The 23,704-nt window shown below is 31.5% G+C and overlaps 1 protein-coding gene across 1 annotated transcript in view; it reads right to left on the bottom strand.

The window, feature by feature from the left end:
• Positions 1–204: 204 nt before the first annotated feature.
• The window catches only part of LOC134696446 (solute carrier family 4 member 11-like), a 49,972-nt gene continuing 26,472 nt past the window's right edge, over positions 205–23,704 (bottom strand). The window contains exons 4-20 of the mRNA XM_063558261.1: positions 22,191–22,654; positions 21,854–21,891; positions 21,023–21,257; positions 20,224–20,308; positions 15,236–15,359; positions 11,812–12,021; positions 10,743–10,827; positions 9,610–9,732; positions 8,564–8,677; positions 7,814–8,020; positions 6,299–6,479; positions 5,425–5,531; positions 4,548–4,722; positions 3,267–3,440; positions 2,337–2,529; positions 1,627–1,796; positions 205–911 (exon numbers count right to left, since the gene is read on the bottom strand). Coding sequence (XP_063414331.1) covers positions 851–911; positions 1,627–1,796; positions 2,337–2,529; positions 3,267–3,440; positions 4,548–4,722; positions 5,425–5,531; positions 6,299–6,479; positions 7,814–8,020; positions 8,564–8,677; positions 9,610–9,732; positions 10,743–10,827; positions 11,812–12,021; positions 15,236–15,359; positions 20,224–20,308; positions 21,023–21,257; positions 21,854–21,891; positions 22,191–22,632 — 2,724 coding nt within the window. The 5' untranslated portion in view covers positions 22,633–22,654 and the 3' untranslated portion in view covers positions 205–850. The remainder of the gene's footprint in view (positions 912–1,626; positions 1,797–2,336; positions 2,530–3,266; positions 3,441–4,547; positions 4,723–5,424; positions 5,532–6,298; positions 6,480–7,813; positions 8,021–8,563; positions 8,678–9,609; positions 9,733–10,742; positions 10,828–11,811; positions 12,022–15,235; positions 15,360–20,223; positions 20,309–21,022; positions 21,258–21,853; positions 21,892–22,190; positions 22,655–23,704) is intronic.

The following is a 23,704-nucleotide window of genomic DNA, read 5'->3' as shown; positions in this document are numbered from 1 at the left end:
TTAACTAAAATATAAACATAATTGCGCAATATTAGTGTAACAAAAAACAATCAATACAGTATCATAATGAATATGTACCAACAAAAAATTCATCCAATAAAAACATGAACCAGGAGTAAACTCAGAAAAAGATAAGCCAGGCACATTCAATTATCTCCCCTTAAACATAAATGACCTCTGGTAGTGTTGTACAAATATATATATATATATATGAAGTGCCTAGAAAATCAATCTTACGATGATAGAGTAGATTTGATTCATAACTTCCTCCCCAGCACCGGGGCTGAAACTTGTACTTTATTTTCTAACTTCTACAACAACACCACCATAATGTCTCAACACTATTTCATCTGTAATTTTCTACATTGTATTGATATTTCCAGAGATAATTACTTCTATTAAAAACTTGATAACACTATTCTTTGTATCTTGTTCATGACTTTACAAATATCATCTTATGAATTTCATCAATTTCTGACAAGAAATAAAGCCTTTAGAGCACTTGGTGAATTTTTCTAAAAGGATTTGTTTTTTAAAGGGACATAACTCCTGTAAAATATTAAGATCAGAGCTAATATTCATGTAGTCTTTATATCAACAAAAACAAAACCTAACAAGCAAAGCAATTTTGTTGCATATAATGGTGCATATTGCATTTATCCCTATTTATATTGATGTACATGTAAATGTTTAAAACCCTAATAACTCTTTAAGACACAAAATCAATTCTTCTACACACTGCATACAAAATTAATAAAACACTAAATACTAAATAACATCAACAAGTATATAAACAAGATAAAAATCAGTATAATAATCTGTCAATATTCTGATCAACAGAATATAAAGTTTAATGGCTGTCCATAGCTTTCAGATATCTCTGGTCAACAAGATGAGGGATCACTTTGTGTCTGTAAAAGAAGACATGACAGACATAATTATAAGACAATGTTGAATGTACTGTGAACTCTAGGTCAAGATACTAGTTTGTAATATATAAAAAGTTCATATCACAATGCTTCTAAAATGTTAAAAACCACAAATTCATGGTAAATGTCAGAAATTCAAAACTTTAACCTGAAACAACGGTACAGACAGTTGGCCTGTTTAAAAGATGGATGAACTCTCAGACGGCAAAATATCAAACCTCTAATACAATAGGTAGATAATTTTAAACCCAATCAGCTAATATTTCAATTTTTTAATGGAGAACAGGTCTGGAATGAAAAACTACATTGCAGTTGAAAAAAAAACCAGTATTAAATTATCATCTATTGTTTACTGTTGATGGACAGGAAGGCAAAGCAGTGTTTGAATCCACCTTGAAACATTTTTAAGAATTTATTTTTAAAGCTCATTGGAAGTAGGTAAAACTAAATGATTTATTTGGAGTTTATATGTATTTCACACCACTGATGGCCTGTGAAATATTATCAGACATATAAAAGTGTATTTCTATTACTAAACCAGATGATGGTATGGATTTCATCTCTGGTCTCTGATTTGTCTCACTGGCAATCCCACATCTTCTTATTTGAATATAGAATGACTAGCAAAAACTGCTGCAGTAAAAGCACATTTGATAGTTTAATTCAAGCATTTTTTATTCATTTCTTTAAATATTACCTCAAAGGAATCAGCAGAAATATTAGAACTGGGAAGAACATTTTCAGATATGGATACGGTGCAAATCCTAGTCCACACAAAACCAATAGCTGTAGTAATTGTAGTACTGTAAACAGATGCATCATTCTCTGGGGTACCCTTCTGATGTAATGGTTGGGTGGATAAGCATTCTAAAATTAAATTGGAAAAATAACATTACATGCTGAAACATTGTTATTTTATACTTACATATACATATATATGTATTTATCGCTAGTTTACATAATTTTCCTTTAATCTTTCTGGCTGATAATTTCTTTTAGCAGCACAGAAGAGTGTTATGAAAAATTTATGGCTAGAAAAGAAGGGTGCAATTGTTTTGTTGTCAAAGTAAACATTAATGTCTTCATATGCAGATAATCAATAAACAGATTATCATTGGTCTCTTTTGCTGTGCGTAATCTATGAAAATCTGAGTATGCATTAGTATGATATTACTAGAAAGTGACGATAGAAACATCCAATATAAACCAAACAAAACTTCTTAAAAATGTATTAATTTATCATTTCTAGTGTTGCAATAAAATGTATGAAGTACCAAATATAAGAAAGGGATCAAGACATTTTATAAAAGTTAGATGCTAGCTATATTGACTACAATTTTTTATGATTACTGCTATCTCCACATAAAATAAATTCATCTTCAAAACAATTGTTAATAGACCAATTACCTGTTCAGTAAAGAGCAACATAATTCTTTCAAACATCTGGTTTCCATACAGAGAGGTTATTCCAACATACAGGAACAGTCCATATAACACAGGAGTAGGGATGTAAGATAGTACTGGAGTTATCAGTAGGGAGAGTCCAATCAGTATGTGGGAAAATATTGCTGTTATTCTTGTTTCTCTTACACTAACAAGTCTGTACAAAGAAGAAAAGAACAAACAAGTGTTATATAAGAAAGCTTGAAATATCTATGGTCGACATAGCAGTAATAACAAGCACTGTGAATGAGCCCCTACATTAAAACTAATAGAGTAATGATATAAGTAAATCTGAGTATCTCCCCTTTGACATGTTGAACTAGAATTATGTTTTATAATATGTTCTGTAACTGTGAACAGTTTCATGAATATCTGTCAAGCCTTTTAAGGAGAAGTTGTACTGACAGTCAGACATACAGACTCACTGACAGACAGATGGATATACATGGGCAATTCCTACCAACCAAAACTTTGTGAGCAGGGTTTTTATTGTTGATTCTTTATCATTGATTGGATACAAATGTTCATGGACTTCTTGGGTATAGTTGAACCACAAACTTAAATCTTCAACAAACTGCAAAATTTGTATAGGGTTGTATGTAGATTTTGGCAAAGCCACAAAATCATATATACACAAAAATGCAAGTTTTCATCAATCAAAGAAAATTGGTATAAAGTTTTTTAAAAATTTTACAGATGAAAACTGTGAAGATTTGTATCATTAGATTTTCGTCTGTACTCAAAATAACATATAAATGGAAGGGGCTGTTAACTATTCCTAATGTTTCCTTAAACTTTTGATATGGTTGTATTACATCTAGCAACAGAAAACTTAATGCAGGCTATCCTTGTGCTCATGTGTAGTTATAAAAAAAAACATAAAAAAAGACATACATTTTATAAATATGTCCCTGATCAACTCTTTCCTCCACATCAGCTAGAGCTTGCACATGTAATGGTGAATGTGGAAGTGCTGCATGTACCCATGGAAATCCCAGTAAACTAAGGACCACATTGATTACTCCAATTACCAACAAATCCCAATGATATGCTGTTCCTTTCTTCATTCTGAAATGTAGGCAAATAATAGTCTGATTTCACTTTAGTATAACACCAACCACTTTCAAATTGGTGGTTTTGTGTAGGTTTATTTAGCATTAATTACAACTGAATTAAAGGATATTTTGAAATTAATTTCATTTTCATTATATATGTATATCCCACATCTCCTTTCATTCATCTTAAATAGATATTTATTCCTACATTACTTACTTTTGCAGTTTAACATTTGATATACACCTGACAAAATGGCAATGTATTGAAAAGATTCTTTTGTTTTTTTCTGTATCATGCGTCAATTTCTATCAATGTATTTAAGCTCGAGTTACTTCCCTTGGCTACAGCATTGGAAAGCATACTGGTACAGTTGATATTTCTTGTTTAAATAACCAAAGGAAAAGGCATACATTTTTTGCTTCTTGGTTCTGTTCACCAAAATAACATTCGCTGCTGTCATTTTTAATCACCTTTTTATATGCATCAGAAAAAATGATTTTCATATAATGTGAATATTACCAAAGCATTGATATCAAGATCAAGATTTGTCCTATAGACTATATTTTGCAATGCATTTCGCCCGTTGGCCAACCAGGTGCTAGTGGCCATATTAAAACTGCAGTGGGGTGAGAATGGTTTTGCTCAATGTTGAAAGCCTCACTGTTACTTAAGGAATGACTGTAATAATTTTTCTGTCTATGAAGAAATAACATAAGAAATTTGGATCACATTGAATAACGGGCACAGCAGGTTATTTAACAGTGTGCACCACATTTTTTATTTATTTCAAATAGACAGAAAAAATATTACAGTCATTTCTTATAATTTAATTCTAAATTCCATTTTCAACTGTAGAAAACCATGAAAAAACATTGATGACGTTACGTTCACATGACTAAATTATGTCTATGGGCTCATAACAAAATAACGTCAGCCAATCAGAAGACGAGTTACATCCAAAATTAAATTATTTTTGAATGAAGATCTAGAACAGCAATAAAATCGCTGTTACTCTAAATTTGCTTGTTGTGTGTTATTTTTCTGTGCATTTACTGATTTTGTGTCATGGATAGATAATACTTCATATCATTTGTTTTCTATTATACTTAAGGTATTTACTTGTTCTGTGGACCATTTACCAAAGCTGCTGTAATATTTTGGTCCATGAAGAACAGTAAAGATAAACAGAATCCTAGTCCCATCGCTCCAAACACAGCACCAACAGGAAGACTATAAAACGGCATTAACTGGAACATATCTGACCTCAAAGGTCCTGCCTGGAAACTCTTTATCACTGAAACATAAAAACAATTAGTATTATTCTACTTCTTACAAAAATCAAAGGGCAGTAACTTTTAAAATAGCAAGAGCATCTGATGTATAAACATTAATAGCAAGGATGTGTTTTGTTTGTTGTTGTTTTATCAGGTCAAATATTAAGTCGTTACAAAAAGGTATCAGGAAATCGTTATACATGTAATCCTGAAAAAATTACTGTCAATAGTCTCTAAATACTTGTATGAGTGTCACAAAAAATAATTGTTTTACTAAGTGAAAGATGGTTATAATCAATGGCCAAAAAAAATAATTAAATATTACGGCAAAATTTGCTTATTATCTATATTAAAAATATCTACATGATCTATGACTTCTTAAGGTTTATACATGTAGTACAATTGTTACCTGCAAAATATCTTGGAAACCCATGAGTGATTTTCATTGCCCCCATAATTCTTGCATCAAAATTTTCATTTCAGACATTTTAAACAAAAACATCTTTTGCAGAAAGGGTCCTTTATAGTGTACTGTTCGATGTTAGCCAAGTCTCTGTGTAGAAGATCATACTTTGACCTATAATCCTAATATTTCCTTAACAAATTGTGACTTGGATGGTGAATGTCTCATTAGCACTCATTCCACATCTTCTTATATCTATATAGTTTGCTAAAACCTTGCTTCACTATAGCTAACTTTCATTGAAATAGTTATTACTAACGTGTGACATCTTTAAAGGCTAAAGCACCAAACACACTCATAATAATAACAGAAACAGGAAGAGAATAATCTGCCAGCAGTTCTCTCTTTCCTGCATTAAGATATGGTCTGAAATAATAAAAATTTGAAGGTTAATACCAAAATATTTTCCAGATAACCAATTGTCTTAAATCGTATTTTTTCATAAATCTTAAATTGCATTCATTAGTTTAACTAATCAGAATGAAAACGTGCAGCAGCTTTTTACTGTCATCTTTCAAAATAACATCAAAAACAGCTGTGTTCAGGATATCAAGAACAAATTGTGTTGTGAGCTAATGCTAATTCATTGGACTTGCACTCATTGTGCAGATAGTCTTAGATGTATTTGGCTTTTCAGCACCCTTCAACTCAGTATTTGTTTTTGGCCTTCCAAATCTTGAGATTAGAGTGCCATTGAGTGAAGAAGAAACGTGTCTCTAGTACCAGGTTATAATCCATATATGTTTTGAAGAATTTTTAAATCAGGATATATTAAATTTATATGTGGACTGGTACTCAATTCAGGTTATACTATTAAGTTGTTTGGAGGGGAAAAGTATCTTGTGTAAACACTTATTGAAAGACCTGTGATTTTAATACTATGTTCTATGTATTTAACAGTCATTACTTTTTTGTTAAATAACTTACGTTTTTGTAAAATTGTATAATGTAACTCCTAACCAGAGAGTTCCTAAGAGTAATATTAAGTGTAACAAGCTAACATCTCTCTCACAGACTGTTGTATACTTACGTTTTTGTAAAATTGTATAATGTAACTCCTAACCAGAGAGTTCCTAAGAGTAATATTAAGTATAACAAGCTAACATCTCTCTCACAGACTGTTGTTTACTTACGTTTTTGTAAAATTGTATAATGTAACTCCTAACCAGAGAGTTCCTAAGAGTAATATTAAGTAACACAAGCTAACATCTCTCTCACAGACTGTGATTATCGTCGTTGTAACATTAACTGAAGTGTTAGTAGTAATACTACTACTGTTGTTACATGCTGGAATGTTGTAATGGTTGGCAAAATCTGAAAATATTTAATTACGTGGATGATTAAAGTGCCCATTTGTAATGATTCCTGGTATATACATGTGCATACAGGTTTTTCAGAGTTGAAATCATATATTTTTTGTAAACAGTAAGACAATCAACATACTAATGAATTCGAAATCAATTTTCTAAATTTATCAAACAGTAAAGCTTATGCATAATTACCTCTGTTCCTGTTCTGTTGACAGTCAGACTGCCATGTTTTATAAGTCATACGATTTGTATAACTGATTACCAGAATGAAAAATGATGACAAACGATTAGAATTTATTCCGTTTGTGAACAGAATAAAACTAGAGGCTCTTAAGAGCCTGTGTCGCTCACCTTGGTCTATCTGCATATTAAACAAAGGACACAGATGGATTCATGACAAAATTGTGTTTTGGTGATGGTGATGTGTTTGTATATCTTACTTTACTGAACATTCTTGCTACTAACAATTTTCTTTATCTGTAAAAAAACTTGGCCCTTTAGTTACAGAGGAAAATATTTTGTAAAAATTTACAAAAATTTACCAAATTAATGAAAATTGTTTAAAATTGACTATAAAGGGCAATAACTCCTAAAGGGGTCAACTGACCATGGTGACTTATTTGTAGATCCTACTTTGCTGAACATTATTGCTGTTTACAGTTTATCTCTATCTATAATAATATTCAAGATAATAACCGAAAACGGCAAAATTTCCTTAAAATTACCAATTCAGGGCAAGCAACCCAACAACAGGTTGTCTGATAATTTCAGGGCAGATAGATGTTGTCTTGATAAACAATTTTGGTTTCAGAGTTATAAGCTAAAATATACATGTTACCCCTATGTTCTATTTTTAGCCATGGCAGCCATCTTGATTGGTTTGGCGAGTCACCAGACACATTTTTCAAACTTGATACCCCAATGATGATTGTGGCCAGGTATGGTTAAATTTGGCCCAGTTGTTTCAGAAGAGATGATTTTTGTAAAAGTTAACAACAACGGACGACGACGGATGACAGATGCAAAGTGTTGAGAAAAGCTCACTTGGCCCTTTGGGCCAGGTGAGCTAATGAGTAGAGCTTATTCGACATTTGATTATATAGCAAAGAAAATGAGGTTTTGGGGGAAACTCATATCAGATCAATCAGGCAGATTTTATTTAAAAGATGAGTTTGTATAATCATTGATTTTGGGTACATGTATAAATTTTTTTGTGTTTAAGAGATAAAGTAAAGTAAGCTAAAAGTTTGCTTACCTCCTCCCATTTCACAGATGACACCTGCCTATTATTCACAAAGAATCAACAGTGCGTATAATGATCCATAATTATTTACTTACTTTGTGCAGTATTTTTCAATGCATCCACAATAAAAGCTATAGATATAAATAAAGCAAATATTTCTTCTGATGATCTTGTTGACCACTGCATAAGTTTACTTAATCCAAATGATGAATAAAGGAACAGGAAAAAACTATTCCAAAGTCCAACACAAGTAAACATAGGCATAAATTCCAAACTAAAGTCTTCACAAATACTGTATATTACTGAAACAGAAAATTTAAATGATAAGATAAACATGCAGTAAAGAAGAAAAGCAAATAGGAAGATTTAATACTGGTAATATGAATTACAAAAACTGTGTAAAATTCATGGTTATTTAGTTTGTTAAATATATATCTTCTAGACAAAATGCATGTACTAATCTGAAACACAAACTTCAGAGACTTGTTTGTAATTTTAATGAAAGTTTCAATTTTAGATATATCAGTGTTCAGGACTTACAGTCATAAAACTTTAGAGTACAATTATCGTACACACATCAAGAAATCAACCAATCAAAATAATGGATTTGGTGTTTCAAGCACATATATATTTTTTTGGCTGAAAGGTCTGGCCTTTTTTTTCTAATTCTATTTTAGAATTTTTCACTGAATCTTTCATTCAAGCTTGTGCAAATATCGCAACTTTCTTATTCACAAAACCTCTAGATTTACACACATTAACATGTTTTTCACTGAACAATTGCCTTTTCCTTTTGGTTCTATTGAAGATTACTTTAATAGTAGCGGTTAATTTGTAAAACTTACTTTTTGTAAACAAAGCCAAAGGGGCTGTTGTCAGGAGTATAATTTGTGGTGTTCCTCCGAATACAGCAAAGAACAAACCACCAAATACCTGGGAATACAACACTTTCTGCACATCTGAAAAGATAAACCTATTTACAATTATTTTTATATGTGCTACACATGAATGTAACAAAGCTGTCACAGAAAATATGTCTTTAAAAATAATAATAATAATTAAATATAGCATCATTTCACACACATAGACAAAATATTAATAATTTTACAGAAACTATCATTATGATCATTAAATATGTGTAATGTCAGAACAATTTTCATGCTTGTTCAGTCATTTATTGACTGTGAGGTCACATGGAATATGAGGAACAGCAGTGAAATTTGATTAGTTATTTACAGGCTTATTTTTTAAAGGAAGTAGTGGTGTTCATTTTAGATCTGTTTTTCCATGATAAAATGCATTGCACTATTATTCTAATCAAAAGATTTTATCATGTTCTTTTTATATTTCATTTTAAGACTGAATCTTTGCATGGTTATAAATTCTATTTCTTCAAAATTCATTTTTATTTAATAATCAATATAAGTAGATCAATTATCAAATTATAGAAAGAAAACTGCAATACTATGAAAATATTCACAACTAAAACATTGAATTAATGAGTTATTCCCCTTGGATAAAAAAATTCTCTCAAAATGCTATTTAATCTTTGCATTAAAAAAACATGACTTTTAAAACTATACAAATAAGATGTGGTTAAAGGGCCAATGAGACAACAATCCAACAAATTCCTGTTATGGTATCAGAAGATGTGATTATCTTAATTACTTCTGCATCATATCTTGAATTGTTTCTTATAATTTGATAATGAGCTTTCAATTAGAGGAGAGATAAACCGATGAAAAAAACATGATACCATGAGAGCAATGGTGTTGTCTGTTTTTTTATTGGAACTATGGCTTAGGCTTGCCCTCTTGGTGCCTACTCTCTTTTTAACAAACGTTGTGCAGAGAACATGTATCTTCAGATTTAAAATTTTCAATTTACTTACTTAAAGCACCATTAGTATTTTCATTATTCAGTACACCAAAAGCAATGGATGGCATCAGACAGGCAAAATACAGGAACAATGTTGTAGATATCGTCTTCTGTATTGTTTTATTACCAGTAAATCCTGCATAAAGTAAATATAAAAGTGAGATGATCTGGTATGATTGTCAAAGAGACAACTTTCAACTAGAGACTAACTGATTCAGAAGTAAGCAACTATTAGACACAGTCAGGCATTAAACAATTATCAAAACCAATACCATTTGAAAACAGTATATAGCCTAATTCACTTTTATATATATTCTTAGAAAATATAAAAAAAAATCCCAACTGAAACTATTTAATCAATCTTCAGCTGTATTCCGTGTGTTATTGTGCATGCTACACAGCTTTCTCTAAATCAATCTGTAACCTTACATATTCTCTTTTTTTAATTTTAATATTTTAAGGGAGATAAGATCAATATTTCAAAAGATCAATACTTTCAGATTATCTCCCATGAAATTAGTCTGATAGGATTGTAAGTAATTAAGTATGCTTAAGTTTTCACCATGCACTTTCCCAACTTGACTGTGGTTTATAACTGATTGAAAATCTTTCTGACCAGTTGAACAATTAATATTTGGTTTGATAAAACAAGTTGCAATTTGGTCAGAATTTAGAATAAACTACAATAGATGAAGAGCAACACGAACAATGTAAAATAATCTAATCTTAATATGATTTGTTATGAATAGATTTATTGTAAGATGTAAATAATCATGATAATAGTGCTGTAACTCTTATCTTGAATTTTTACTGTTTTCAAGGTCAATATATTATGTAAGTCTACTCCTTGATCACAAGTTTATGATTGCTAACAATTGTTTGGAAAAAAAAGATTTCTACTTTTTCAACTCTAAAATTCATTTAACTGCATTGGTATTTTTTTATCATGTCACTTGCATGATTTCAAATCTTCTATAACAGTAACTGCAGTTTTTGATTTAGATAACGACACATTTGGATAAATCAACATAAAAAAAATATGTTTCCAGATATTTAATGTGGAAAATAAAGCCTTTTATAGTACAATGTAATAGTTTTAGAAGAACATATTTCTCTCATATAGTCCTTTTTATGATATAAACCTACCATCAGTATAATCTGAGATGTAATGTGGCAATCTTCTGTTTAAATCTTCTTTTATTCCTTGAAACAGCCTGCAGTTACATTTTCTCTAAAATAAATGTAGATTATGCTATTATTTTTGGGGATAATTGGTGGTTCATGAAGTTGTTAACATCATGACTTTAACCTAATTTCTTTATGATCTTCAAAGGTATATATGTCAGCTCAAAATATATTAAAAATTTTGTTAACTGGTCCAGATCCAGAAAAAACAAGATTACAAGTACTGTTGTATTAATCATACAGCAGGTCCAAACTTGCAATTCAACTTATCAAAAAACAGGGAAGCTTCACTCAGTAATTGGCGTATACCATTTGTGCTCCAAACACCAAATCCAGTTTTTAAACTGGTAGATCTCCTAAAGAGATTACAATATGGTACTTAAAAGTCTAATTTCTGTTTGAAGGTTTCAATTAAAGTATGGGATTTTTTTTCTTAATTTTGTTCAAGATTGTCAAATAAAAAGTAAAAGAACCTGGACATTTTTTAGATTGGAGCCATCTCTGTTAGCCTTGCTGTGAATAACATGTAGTAAAAAAAATTATCTTTACCATAGGACATGGGGTTGTCAACTGAAATAAAAAAAAAATCCTTTGACCCAGGAATTATTACATTATGACACACGGTCTCTGGTGTTTATTAATATACATGTCAGGTATAACGATTCTTTAGATATAGAGTGGACATAAATTGTAAGTGACGAATGAACAGACTGGTCATTTTAGGGTGACCCACCATTTGACAGGTCCCCTAATATTCGATTTATTGTAGGAATATTTATAACAATGTTTTGTCACCATTTAAACCAGATTTTGTTATTCTACTATAAAGAGCTGTAAGTAAAAGTAGAAGAAGTAAACAGCAGTATAGCAATTGGTAGAACATAAGATGGGTGGACTGTGTGATTTTTGAAAAAAAATAACTGCTTTCAGTTGAAAATGTGTAAGAAATTTTGTCATAAAACAGACAATATTTATAAGATCTGATTAAAACAGATCTATGTTCCAATGACCTTTCAAGATGTATACTAACTGTATCACTAGGTTTTTCATTAGCCAGTATTGGTATCTTATGTGCTGTGTGAGACATTCTTTGTCTGTCTGCTAATTCTTTAGTTTGATCTTCCAGTAACTTTTTGAATTCTTCTTCAGTGTTAGCCCCCAATAACTGCAGGCGGAAGTATACATCAGAAAATAATGTAGCAAACGTTCGTCCTGTTTCCAGTTCATTCTTTGTTCCTTTCTGAAAGTAGTGAAAACTTTTAATTGAAGACAACAAAATAGTACAATTTTTTTTTAATTCTAAATTACAGGCAACAGTTGTTTCGTTCCTACTGATCCAATTTCATAGATTAATTATGAAACATAAAATTCTAGAAAAAAAGAAATATATTGCATATATATAGTCTAAATGGAATGAAACATGAGCTTTAAATCATAGAACTTTTTTCAGTACTACATGTAATTAGAGTAAGAAGTTGGTAACACAAACACCTTATCATGTATTTAGATGGGTTGATTAAAGGGTCCGAGTTTTATATTTCAAATGTACTAGAACTTTTTAATACCAAAAGGAGAGGCACATCTCCTGCCTTATAAAACATGGGGTAAGGGTGAAGATTGATACCTATATAAACGTTAAAACCTGCTGAATTTGTTTGCACCTGTCCTGAGTGAAGAAACTGATGTTCAGCAGTTGTCATTTGTTGATGTGGACACTGGTTCATAAGTTTTTCTTGATTCTTGTATTTTTTATATAGATTAGACAATTGTTTTTTCCGGTTTGAATGATTTTACACTAGTCATTTTTGTAGCCCTTTATAGCTTACTGTTTGGTGTGGTCCAATGCTCCATGATGTTGACCGTACTTTGACCTTTAATGGTTTTTCTTTTACATATTGTGACTTGGATGGAGAGTCTGTCTCATTGACATATATTTATCAGACAAAACACATCAACAATTTGTAGTTCCAATATATTTGTTTACATTGATAGCCTGAATTTATAAGATCTTATTTAATTTACAGTTTAGCAGAAGCAATACATATCACTTCTTATGGAATATTTGTTCTGCTTCATAGCATCTTAACAATTTAATTCTTTTTTCATTACATTCATCTAGACAAGACATGCATATCTTTTTTTCGAAATTAAGCGAAAAATAAATATATTGATAAGAATTTGCTTTACATGACATGGTACAAATTGAAATGGGATTTTTTAGTACATTAATAATACTGTTAGTTTTCTCGTATGAATTGTTTTAAATTGTGATTTCATGGCCTTTTATATATAGCTGACTATGCAGTATGGGCTGTGTTCATTTTTGAAGTATAAGTATGTATATCTATTTCTATGCAATTTGGTCTCTTGAGGAGAGTTGTCTCATTGACAATCCTACCACATCTTCTTCTTTTATATTTGTCAATGTTGGCTACACTTTGTGATAAGCTTTCATTGTTTAGACCTCCATTGTTTAATTAAAGCAGCTGATATATTCTTGTGTGATCTCTTTAATTTATGGATCTTCCAATCAAATTCTACATTTCTGTCATTTTAAGGACTTAACACATCTTACAAATTTTAGTTCTCATATGGTAACATAAAAATTTCCCATTAAACAGCATGTGTGAGGCAGTAAAACTATCTTTTACAGTCAACAGGTGATACACCATAACTCATGGTGGTGCTCCTAATTAAAGGAGGCTCATACTGAGACAACAATTATATCCTTTAAACATATAATGAACTTATCCAAAATTGAAATTTGCAGTAGAAAATTGAATTTTAAATAGTTTAATTTTGTTTTAAACCAATTAAACACTTATGTCAATAATGACTTCAATGAATTATTTATAGTGTGTCTTTCTGTGTGTCTTGTTTTATCATTAAGCCTATTAATTTGCTTGCCAGTATGAAATGATATTAAATTATCATCTTTTCCTATTCTGACAAACATGAAGAAGAAAAAAACATGTAACATTATGTAATTTATCTTAGAATTGAAAGCTTAAAACATTAAGATGGAATTGAAAGCAAGTAATTAATCACAACTGCATAAAGCATGCATGCAGGCACTTCTAGCTAAAAACGTGGCTCCTCATTAATTTGGTTTTATAATACATGTAACTTATACAAGAACAGCATAAATTCTTATTTTTACGAATCTTCAATGCATTTATCTTTGATCTCAAGGTAAAGCTTTGAGCATATAACTTCACAAGATTAGTGTTGTGATATATAATTATAATGAACATGATGAAAGCAGTATTCTATCATAAATCAATTGTCATCAAGAGGGCGAAATTTGCATACAAATATAATTGTGATAATTATACATTGAAGGATTAGTACCTCCGTACTGTTCTTATTTCTATTAATTTTCTTATATAAGATACAAACTATGTCAGATAGAAATCGACCTTCAATGCAAGTGCATGAGTACATGTATATATCTATACGACTTTGGATGATTTTAGAAAATTAAAAAAGGGAAATAAAATATTAATTAAGTGTGTTTTTGTAGGGTTCTAAAATATAGCAACTTAATTTTAAACAGGTACAGACATTACAGAGATTTTTCATGTCCATAATAGGTTTACAGATCTTATTATAATCATTTGTATACAGTCAGGACCTATCTGACAGGGCTCATATTTAATGTCATTTATATATATGTACTACTTTTTTCATCACTACTGATCTATTCATTTTAGTAATTTAACCAATTTATTACCCGAGTGTAAGATGTGTTCAGGTAATTATGCTATTCTTAGGCTGCCTTTACTAATAATTTAAATGGAATCTGGCCTTGTGGTAAAAGTATTTTGAGTATGATTATCATGTACGCAAGACTTAAAATTCAACAAAATAAAAATACAGGATTTGGTGATTAAATAAGAGCACAAATTTTGTTCTCTGAGCACTAAGTAAAGTTAACATTTTATTATCCGAGGTGATTTGTCTAGCAACCTGTGAGAAAACGATCTACATTCAGGTATTAAGTGCCAGTCTGCCTAAGAATCAGGCAGTGGTGAAAACATGACAAAACAAACCCACCCAATTTGACATTGCCACCCAATTTGACATTGATTTCAGTTCATAAAATGTAGTTATGCACAAAAATAGCATTTATTTCCATTATCTGTTTTGGTAATAGAAGATACAATTTGGTTGAAATGCACTAGAAATTAACGAATAAGGGGAGATAACTCTGTAATTTGCTATAATTTGCTATCATTCTAACCAATTTTCTTACCAAGTTATTTGATATTACCAGACACACACAAACGAAAGACCAATTTTTTGGAACTCAGGACGATGGTTAGTATTAAATAGCATGATTAGCTCGGTGGGTTTTTTCTGATCATGTTTTGATTTTTCCCTAGATTGCCTGATTCTTAAAAAGACTGGCACTTAATTGTACATCAACTGTAAATACAATGAAATAAACCTACCTCTTTTATAGGAGTGAGAACTACAATAACAAAGTACACTTCTTCACTACTGATGCCTAGATTAGCTGGATATTTCAGTCGTGCTATTCCAATATGTCTAGTCTGTATGGATGGGATACTTGCCCTATGAAACAAAAAAACAAATTTTACTTTGATATACTATGAATCATATAAGCTATAAACTGGCCCCATTAGTACCCAAATATACTTAACAAGAATGTGTTCATATAAAGTACATAGATGCTTTCATTAACTATGTTCCGTTGACCGTAAAATTGGGATCAAACTCTAATTAGGCATTCAAACTAGAAAGATCATCACATGCAGTACATGTGTACTATTAAGTTTCAAGTTGATTGGACTTCTACTTCATCAAAAATCAACCTTGACCAGAAACTTTAATCTAAAGCGGGACAGACAAACTGACAAACTAATAAACAGACGAATGGGCCGTCACAGACCAGAAAACATTATGCAGCTAGGTGGGGCATGCAAATAAATTTCATAGGGACAGCTTTGAAAGCATCTTTTGCTAGATTTGAGTCAAGTGCTTGACCTGCGACCTTCTAGAATACACCTTATCCTAATTGTAGAACAATATTTTGAATTTGAGCCAAATAACATAAAAGCAGATATATGTTTTGATTAGTATAAATGCATGAACAATTAAATTACAACATTAAGAGTTCTTCATAAAAAAAAAAAAAAAAAAAAATTGCTTCCTAATAGACAGTTGTATTGATTAGATAATATCTATAGATTTATATATTATATATTGCTATTATATTTGTGTATATTATGTTGTAAATTGGAAGTTATAAATAATAAAAAAAAAAAAAAAAAAGAGTTCTTCATAAAACCTACTTGATACAATTCCAATAGTATAAACATGATAAACAACATTATATTCAATTTCTTGAGATGTATGCAAAATTATTATATTAAAAAAGAGATCTGTGGTATGATTGCTAATGAGACAATTATCAACCACCAAAGAACATATAGGATGTTAAAAAATACAGGTTTTAAAAGGTTACCTATATATAGCTTCTGATGTTTTCTAATGAACATTTCTTGACTGATAATACATAAACAATAAACCAGATTATTCTAATTTAAGAATAACTAGAGGCTCTAAAGAGCCTGTGTCACTCACCTTGGTATATGTGAATTAAATAAAGGAAGCAGACAGTTCATGACAAAATTGTGTTTATGTGATTGTGATGTGTTTGTACATCTTACTTTTAAATTACTGAACATTCTTGCTGCTTACAATTATCTCTATCTATAATGAACTTGTCCGTGTAGTTTCAGTGGAAAATGTTAGTAGAAATTTACAAATTTTATGAAAATTGTTAACAAGAGGCTGTCACAACGACAGCAAACCGGATTTATTAGCATTTATTTGTGTCCTGGCAATATCACAAGAACCATTACTGATGATTGGTGAAAGTGAAAATAGTCAATATCAAATTTGACCTCTATTTTGTCATCAGTATCAACATATTAAAATTTGAAAAGCTTAGATTGAATGGTTTCGTGAGTAAATGCAACAACGTGAATCGAATGGAAACACCATTTTTCAATCTTTCAAGAACCATAACTCCTGAACGGTAAAAGTCAAAATCGTCATTATTGAACTTGACCTTTATTTTGTCATCAGTAACAACATATTAAAATTTGGGAAGCTTTGGTAGAACAGTTCATGCGTAAATGCACGGACACGACTGGAAACGCCATTTTTCAATCTTTCAAGAACCATAACTCCTGAACGGTAAAAGCCAAAATCGTCATTATTGAACTTGACCTTTATTTTGTCATCAGTAAGAACATATTAAAATTATGGAAGCTTTGATAGAACAGTTCATGCGTAAATGCACGGACACGATTGGAAACGCCATTTTTCAATCTTTCAAGAACCATAACTCCTGAACGGTAAAAGTCAAAATCGCCATTATTGAACTTGACCTTCATTTAGTTGTCAGTAACAACATATTAAAATTTTAAAAGCTTAGGTTGAACGGTTCATGAGTTAATGCACGGACAACATTTGATTGCCGCCCGCCCGCCCGCCCGCCCTGCCGCTCGCCCGCCGATCATCCCCAAATCAATAACCGACATTTTTGTCACAAAAATCCGGTTAAAAATTGATTATAAAGGACAATAACTTCTTAGGGGGTCAATTGACCATTTTGGTCATTTTGACTTATTTTGGAGTCTTAAATTGCTGTACATTATTGCTGTTTACAGTTTATCTCTATCTATAATAATATTCAAGATAATAACCCAAAACAGCAAAATTCCCTTAAAATTAGCAATTTAGGGGCAGCAACCCAACAATGGGTTTTCTAATTCATCTGAAAATTTCAGGGCAGATAGATCTTGACCTGATAAACAATTTAACCCCATGTCAGATTTGCTCTAAATGCTTTGGTTTCTGGGTTATAAGCCAAAAACTGCATTTTACCCCTATGTTCTATTTTTAGCCATGGCAGCCATCTTGGTTGGTTGGCCGAGTCAAAATACACAATTTTTAAACTACATACCCTAATGATGATTGTGGTCAAGTTTGGTTAAATTTGGCCCAGTAGTTTCAGGAGAAGATTTTTGTAAAAGTTAACAACGCCGGACGCCAAGTGATGAGAAAAGCTCACTTGGCCCTTTGGGCCAGGTGAGCTAAAAAGGAAATTTTAGGTACTGTAAATTCTGAAATTATTGTGAATAATGTGACAAGGTTATATAATTGCAATATAAATTTAAACTTGCAATTTGAACTTTATTTATAATAAAACAGGATTTTTTTTCTCAATATCGCAAATATTAAAATTGCATTTTAGTCTAAAATGACATAACACAATAATTAAAAATGTATATATATCAATAAGACATCAAGTAAGCCTTAAATATTAGCACCTCAGACCTCTAGAAATCAACAGATTTTTTAAAAATGAATCACAAAACTTCATAAATAAGAATAACTCCTTAGACTATATATCAATAGAGCAGCAACCTAACAGTTAAAATCAGTCAAACAGATCAATGTGCTGTCTATACTAGTGGACAGGTGTCAAATCATTGTTGATCTTTCCTTTTTTATCTTTAAGCACATAATCCAGTTCTGGTCATAGTCAAAACCTCCTACAGATATACTGGTACATTGTATACTTACATTGCACATATCCAGTTCTGGTCATAGTCAAAACCTCCTACAGATATACTGGTACATTGTATACTTACATAGCACAAATCCAGTTCTGGTCATAGTCAAAACCTCCTCCAAAAGATATACTGGTACATTGTATACTTACATTGCACATATCCAGTTCTGGTCATAGTCAAAACCTCCTACAGATATACTGGTACATTGTATACTTACATTGCACATATCCAGTTCTGGTCATAGTCAAAACCTCCTACAGATATACTGGTACATTGTATACTTACATTGCACATATCCAGTTCTGGTCATAGTCAAAACCTCCAACTGATATACTGGTACATTGTATACTTACATTGCACATATCCAGTTCTGGTCATAGTCAAAACCTCCTACAGATATACTGGTACATTGTATACTTACATTGCACATATCCAGTTCTGGTCATAGTCAAAACCTCCAACTGATATACTGGTACATTGTATACTTACATTGCACATATCCAGTTCTGGTCATAGTCAAAACCTCCGCCAACAGATATACTGGTACCTTGTATACTTACATTGCACATATCCAGTTCTGGTCATAGTCAAAACCTCCTCCAACTGATATACTGGTACCTTGTATACTTACATTGCACATATCCAGTTCTGGTCATAGTCAAAACCTCCTCCAAAAGATATACTGGTACATTGTATACTTACATTGCACATATCCAGTTCTGGTCATAGTCAAAACCTCATCCAACAGATATACTGGTACATTGTATACTTACATTGCACATATCCAGTTCTGGTCCTAGTCAAAACCTCCCCCAACTGATATACTGGTACATTGTATACTTACATTGCACATATCCAGTTCTGGTCATAGTCAAAACCTCCTCCAACAGATAAACTGGTACATTGTGTACTTACATTGCACATATTCAGTTCTGGACGTAGTCAAAACCTCCTACAGATATACTGGTACATTGTATACTTACATTGCACATATCCAGTTCTGGTCATAGTCAAAACCTCCTCCAACAGATATACTGGTACATTGTATACTTACATTGCACAAATCCAGGTCTGGTCATAGTCAAAACCTCCTCCAACAGATATACTGGTACATTGTATACTTACATTGCACATATCCAGTTCTGGTCATAGTCAAAACCTCCTACAGATATACTGGTACATTGTATACTTACATTGCACATATCCAGTTCTGGTTGTAGTCAAAACCTCCTCTAACAGATATACTGGTACATTGTATACTTACATTGCACATATCCAGTTCTGGTCATAGTCAAAACCTCCTCCAACAGATATACTGGTACATTGTATACTTACATTGCACATATCCAGTTCTGGTCATAGTCAAAACCTCCTCCAACAGATATACTGGTACATTGTATACTTACATTGCACATATCCAGTTCTGGTCATAGTCAAAACCTCCTACAGATATACTGGTACATTGTATACTTACATTGCACATATCCAGTTCTGGTTGTAGTCAAAACCTCCTCTAACAGATATACTGGTACATTGTATACTTACATTGCACATATCCAGTTATGGACGTAGTCAAAACCTCCTCCAACAGATATACTGGTACATTGTATACTTACATAGCACAAATCCAGTTCTGGTCATAGTCAAAACCTCCTCCAACAGATATACTGGTACATTGTATACTTACATTGCACATATCCAGTTCTGGTTGTAGTCAAAACCTCCTCCAACAGATATACTGGTACATTGTATACTTACATAGCACATATCCAGTTCTGGTCGTAGTCAAAACCTCCTCCAACAGATATACTGGTACATTGTATACTTACATTGCACAAATCCAGTTCTGGTCGTAGTCAAAACCTCCTCCAACAGATATACTGGTACATTGTAGTGTTCTGCTTAACATATGTACTATAAAGGAAAGTTATCTATTACTGCGGATTAAGTTTTTTTTATTGGTAACAATTTTCATGGTTTGAGGAAAGCTTGTATATTCAAGGATATTTAATTTCAAGGTTCTTACATTGTCTGCATACATTCCTTAGGAAAATTTGTATTTAGTTGAACATTTAAATTCATGGTTTACTGATGAAATTCACGAAAATTGGTATCCAACAAATATTAATGAATCCACAGTATACTTCAAAAACAATGCAACACAAAACAAATGTATTGTAGTATAGAATATTTACATAAAACTTGAACTATGAGTAAACCCACAAAAGAATACCTCTCATTATTAATAGAAAAGAATATAATGTATGATTGGCTACAGGAAAAGTTTCCACAAGATACCAGATGATCAAAAAGGAAGCGGACAGACAGAGAATCCAAACTTTCAAGGTCAACGTTTAAAATGCCATATACTTGTACAACAAAATGAGTCCTTCAAAAACCTGTAATTTCTGTTTTGAATTCAGAACATAGCTAGTGTATTTTTTCAATACTAAGGATAATGGAATTGACAAACATTTCCATACTTTGACCAAGTGAAGATGTGGAGTGCACAATAATGGAAGAGAAATCTTGGGGGAGGGAAATGGAATAGTGTGCAATACCTAATGGAAGAGAAATCTAGGGGAAGGGAAACAATTTTTTCATTATGTTCTGATTTCAAATATTTACCTTGGTCATGTGTAAAAAGTGCTGATCTGACTTGGTCTAAAGTTATCTTCTCTAACTTAGACTCATCAAAAACAGCTTTGGCCTCATTCATTTCTAATATTTTCTTGACGATGTCATCAATGATTTCATCCACACCATTTTTATTTAGATCCAGTATTAATGCAAAGTTATCAAGAAATTTCTTTATATCTTTAGACGCTCTGTATTCCATAGAGAAATCTTTAAGTGGCACTTTCTGAAAAAGTCATTGGGCATGTTGAATTGACACCAGACAGGGTAGTTCTGAGTTATATTGTAACAATAAATCTAAGCTACAGATCAATGAACCATAAAAATTAGGTTACGGTCAGGTGAATACTGTCATATGTACATATAATTCTTTTATGCTTTGAATATCTGCAACTACATGCATCAGTGATTGACCAGATAACAGAAACTACTCACACAGCACAAACAAAATAATTTAAACATAAGTGTATATGTAGAACCATAAAAATAAACATTGAAAGGACTTTTGCAATCACAAATGACATCAGGGTTGAAAATATAAATCTTAATTCTTTTATAGGGGGTCTCATTGGGGGTTCCGATCCTGCATCTCGCTTACTGTTTTGTCAGATTTACATATCCCGCTTACACTATGCATTTACATAAGCAATTCTTATTTTTTTGTCATTTCCTGGGTCCAGCAAGACCTCATTTCCCGTTTTCACGACACAATAATTTGACTTTCCAGTTTCACGCTTACAAAAAATCAGCAATCCCGCGTCATGATAAGACCCCAATGAGACCCACTTTATATACAGCATGTATTTAATTTAAACAGCTTACCTCATGCCTCGAGTACATCAATGTGTGCCCATTTTCATCTGAAATATTCAAAATATTAAGAACTGCAGTTTTAGAAATTGTTATCTGTTTTTAATAAATAACAATATCTACATTTAAACATAATGTTAAACAAAATTATATAACAGATATACTAATACAATCTATTTTAAAATGTAAGGATATAGAGAATGCACATTATTGATTCCATCAGGTTTTGTTTATAAGTTTCCTTGATTTGAATCGCCTTTATCAATTCATAAGATTTGAATATATATAATTTGTTTTTGCGGAATTGACTATTGAATTTATATCAACTTGCCTTTAAAAATAAACTTACCAATGAAAGGATCATCAAATCTTACTCCACTTATAGTACTACGACTTTCATACATAGAATTTTTCTTGTTTGGAATCAGATGATTTGGTCTAACAGGGGCAACCTGAACGGATCCCTCACTTTTATGTCTTCTCCGCCCTCCACCTTCATCATCACTGGTTGTATCAAGGGGAGATAAATATCCTCCTTTTCTATAATGGCCGACAGAATCGACAGAGTTGTCAGATGGGGATAGATACAATCGGCCATTCTGTTTTAGATCTAAAACTTTTGGATTTATTTTACTGAAATAAAGATGTCCACTTTTTTCTATGCCGTTGTGTGTATTAGGTGGTGATGATGCTGATGATTCCGACTGAATATCAGGAGTTCTCTCACTTGTCGGTGTCACAATAAATACTTGTTCTAATTCTACTGTAGTTTCTTCTGGAGAAGAATCCATTGTCAACAAAAATATCTACAACCTACAAAATACAAAATGGTAAATATAACTTTTAACTGTTATGACTATATAAGCCCAAACTCATAGTTAGAATAGAAAATATAGTGTATGATTATTATTATAGGTTGAATTGTTTTTGTGAACCAAAACATAAATGTCTCCCCTTTCATTTCTAGAAGTCAATTTAGTAAACCTTTAGTGAACTGGAAAGGTCTTTTCAAGACAATTAATACAATAAATAATATGGGGATCAGATTAAATTTTTGAGATATTTAAAAACTATAACTATAATAGGCTATAATTCAAACAAACAAGGTAAACCCTTAGTTGCATTGAAAATGTTTTGCCATGGCAAGTTGCAAGAATCCATTAGGCTTGATATGGACACACAAAATACTATCATTTAAACCTGAAGGTCAAAGATCAAGGTCAGTGGTAGTTCTTGATGGTAGTCAGAACATCATCTTTAGATACTGCCATTAAGTGTCATATACATGTATGATATTATAATTACCATTCCACTATTCCAAAGGACAAAAAGATATATGTTCAAAAAACTAAAATGTAAAAAAAACTATTTTCAACTTGAAGTTTAAGGTCAAGGTGAAATTATTCACACCACATGAAATACTTATAGGTAAGTACAAATCTAATTAAATGAAGTGCAAATATTCTATAGAATATTGTATGTAGACTTTAATTTGTAAATAACATCAAGTATGCACAATTTTTTTTTTCTTTAATCTACAACTTGGTACCCACACAAATAAATGAATCCAGAAAGTCTCGTGCTTTTCTCCTTACATATATAAAACAGCTACTCTAAAAGATAATCTTCTGAAGCAAAGCCAAACCCATTTCAAACTTACTAAAATAATTGCAAATGAACCTCTCTATTGTACTTTAAAGTATTAAAAAAACAGTTTATAGCAAAACCCTAAATAAAAAATCAATCTGATAAAAAATGAAGACTGTCACAGCCGTCTCTCCAACTATTGGATAAATACTTCTATCAGCTTTCATTTCATTTCTTTATCGTAGATTTTGCACAGAAAAATATATGAAAGGTCAG

This window comes from Mytilus trossulus, chromosome 14 (genome assembly GCF_036588685.1).
Source record: "Mytilus trossulus isolate FHL-02 chromosome 14, PNRI_Mtr1.1.1.hap1, whole genome shotgun sequence".
NCBI classification, from domain to species: domain Eukaryota; kingdom Metazoa; phylum Mollusca; class Bivalvia; order Mytilida; family Mytilidae; genus Mytilus; species Mytilus trossulus.
Note: the sequence above shows the minus strand (reverse complement) of the source record. Positions and strands in the feature narration are given on the sequence as shown.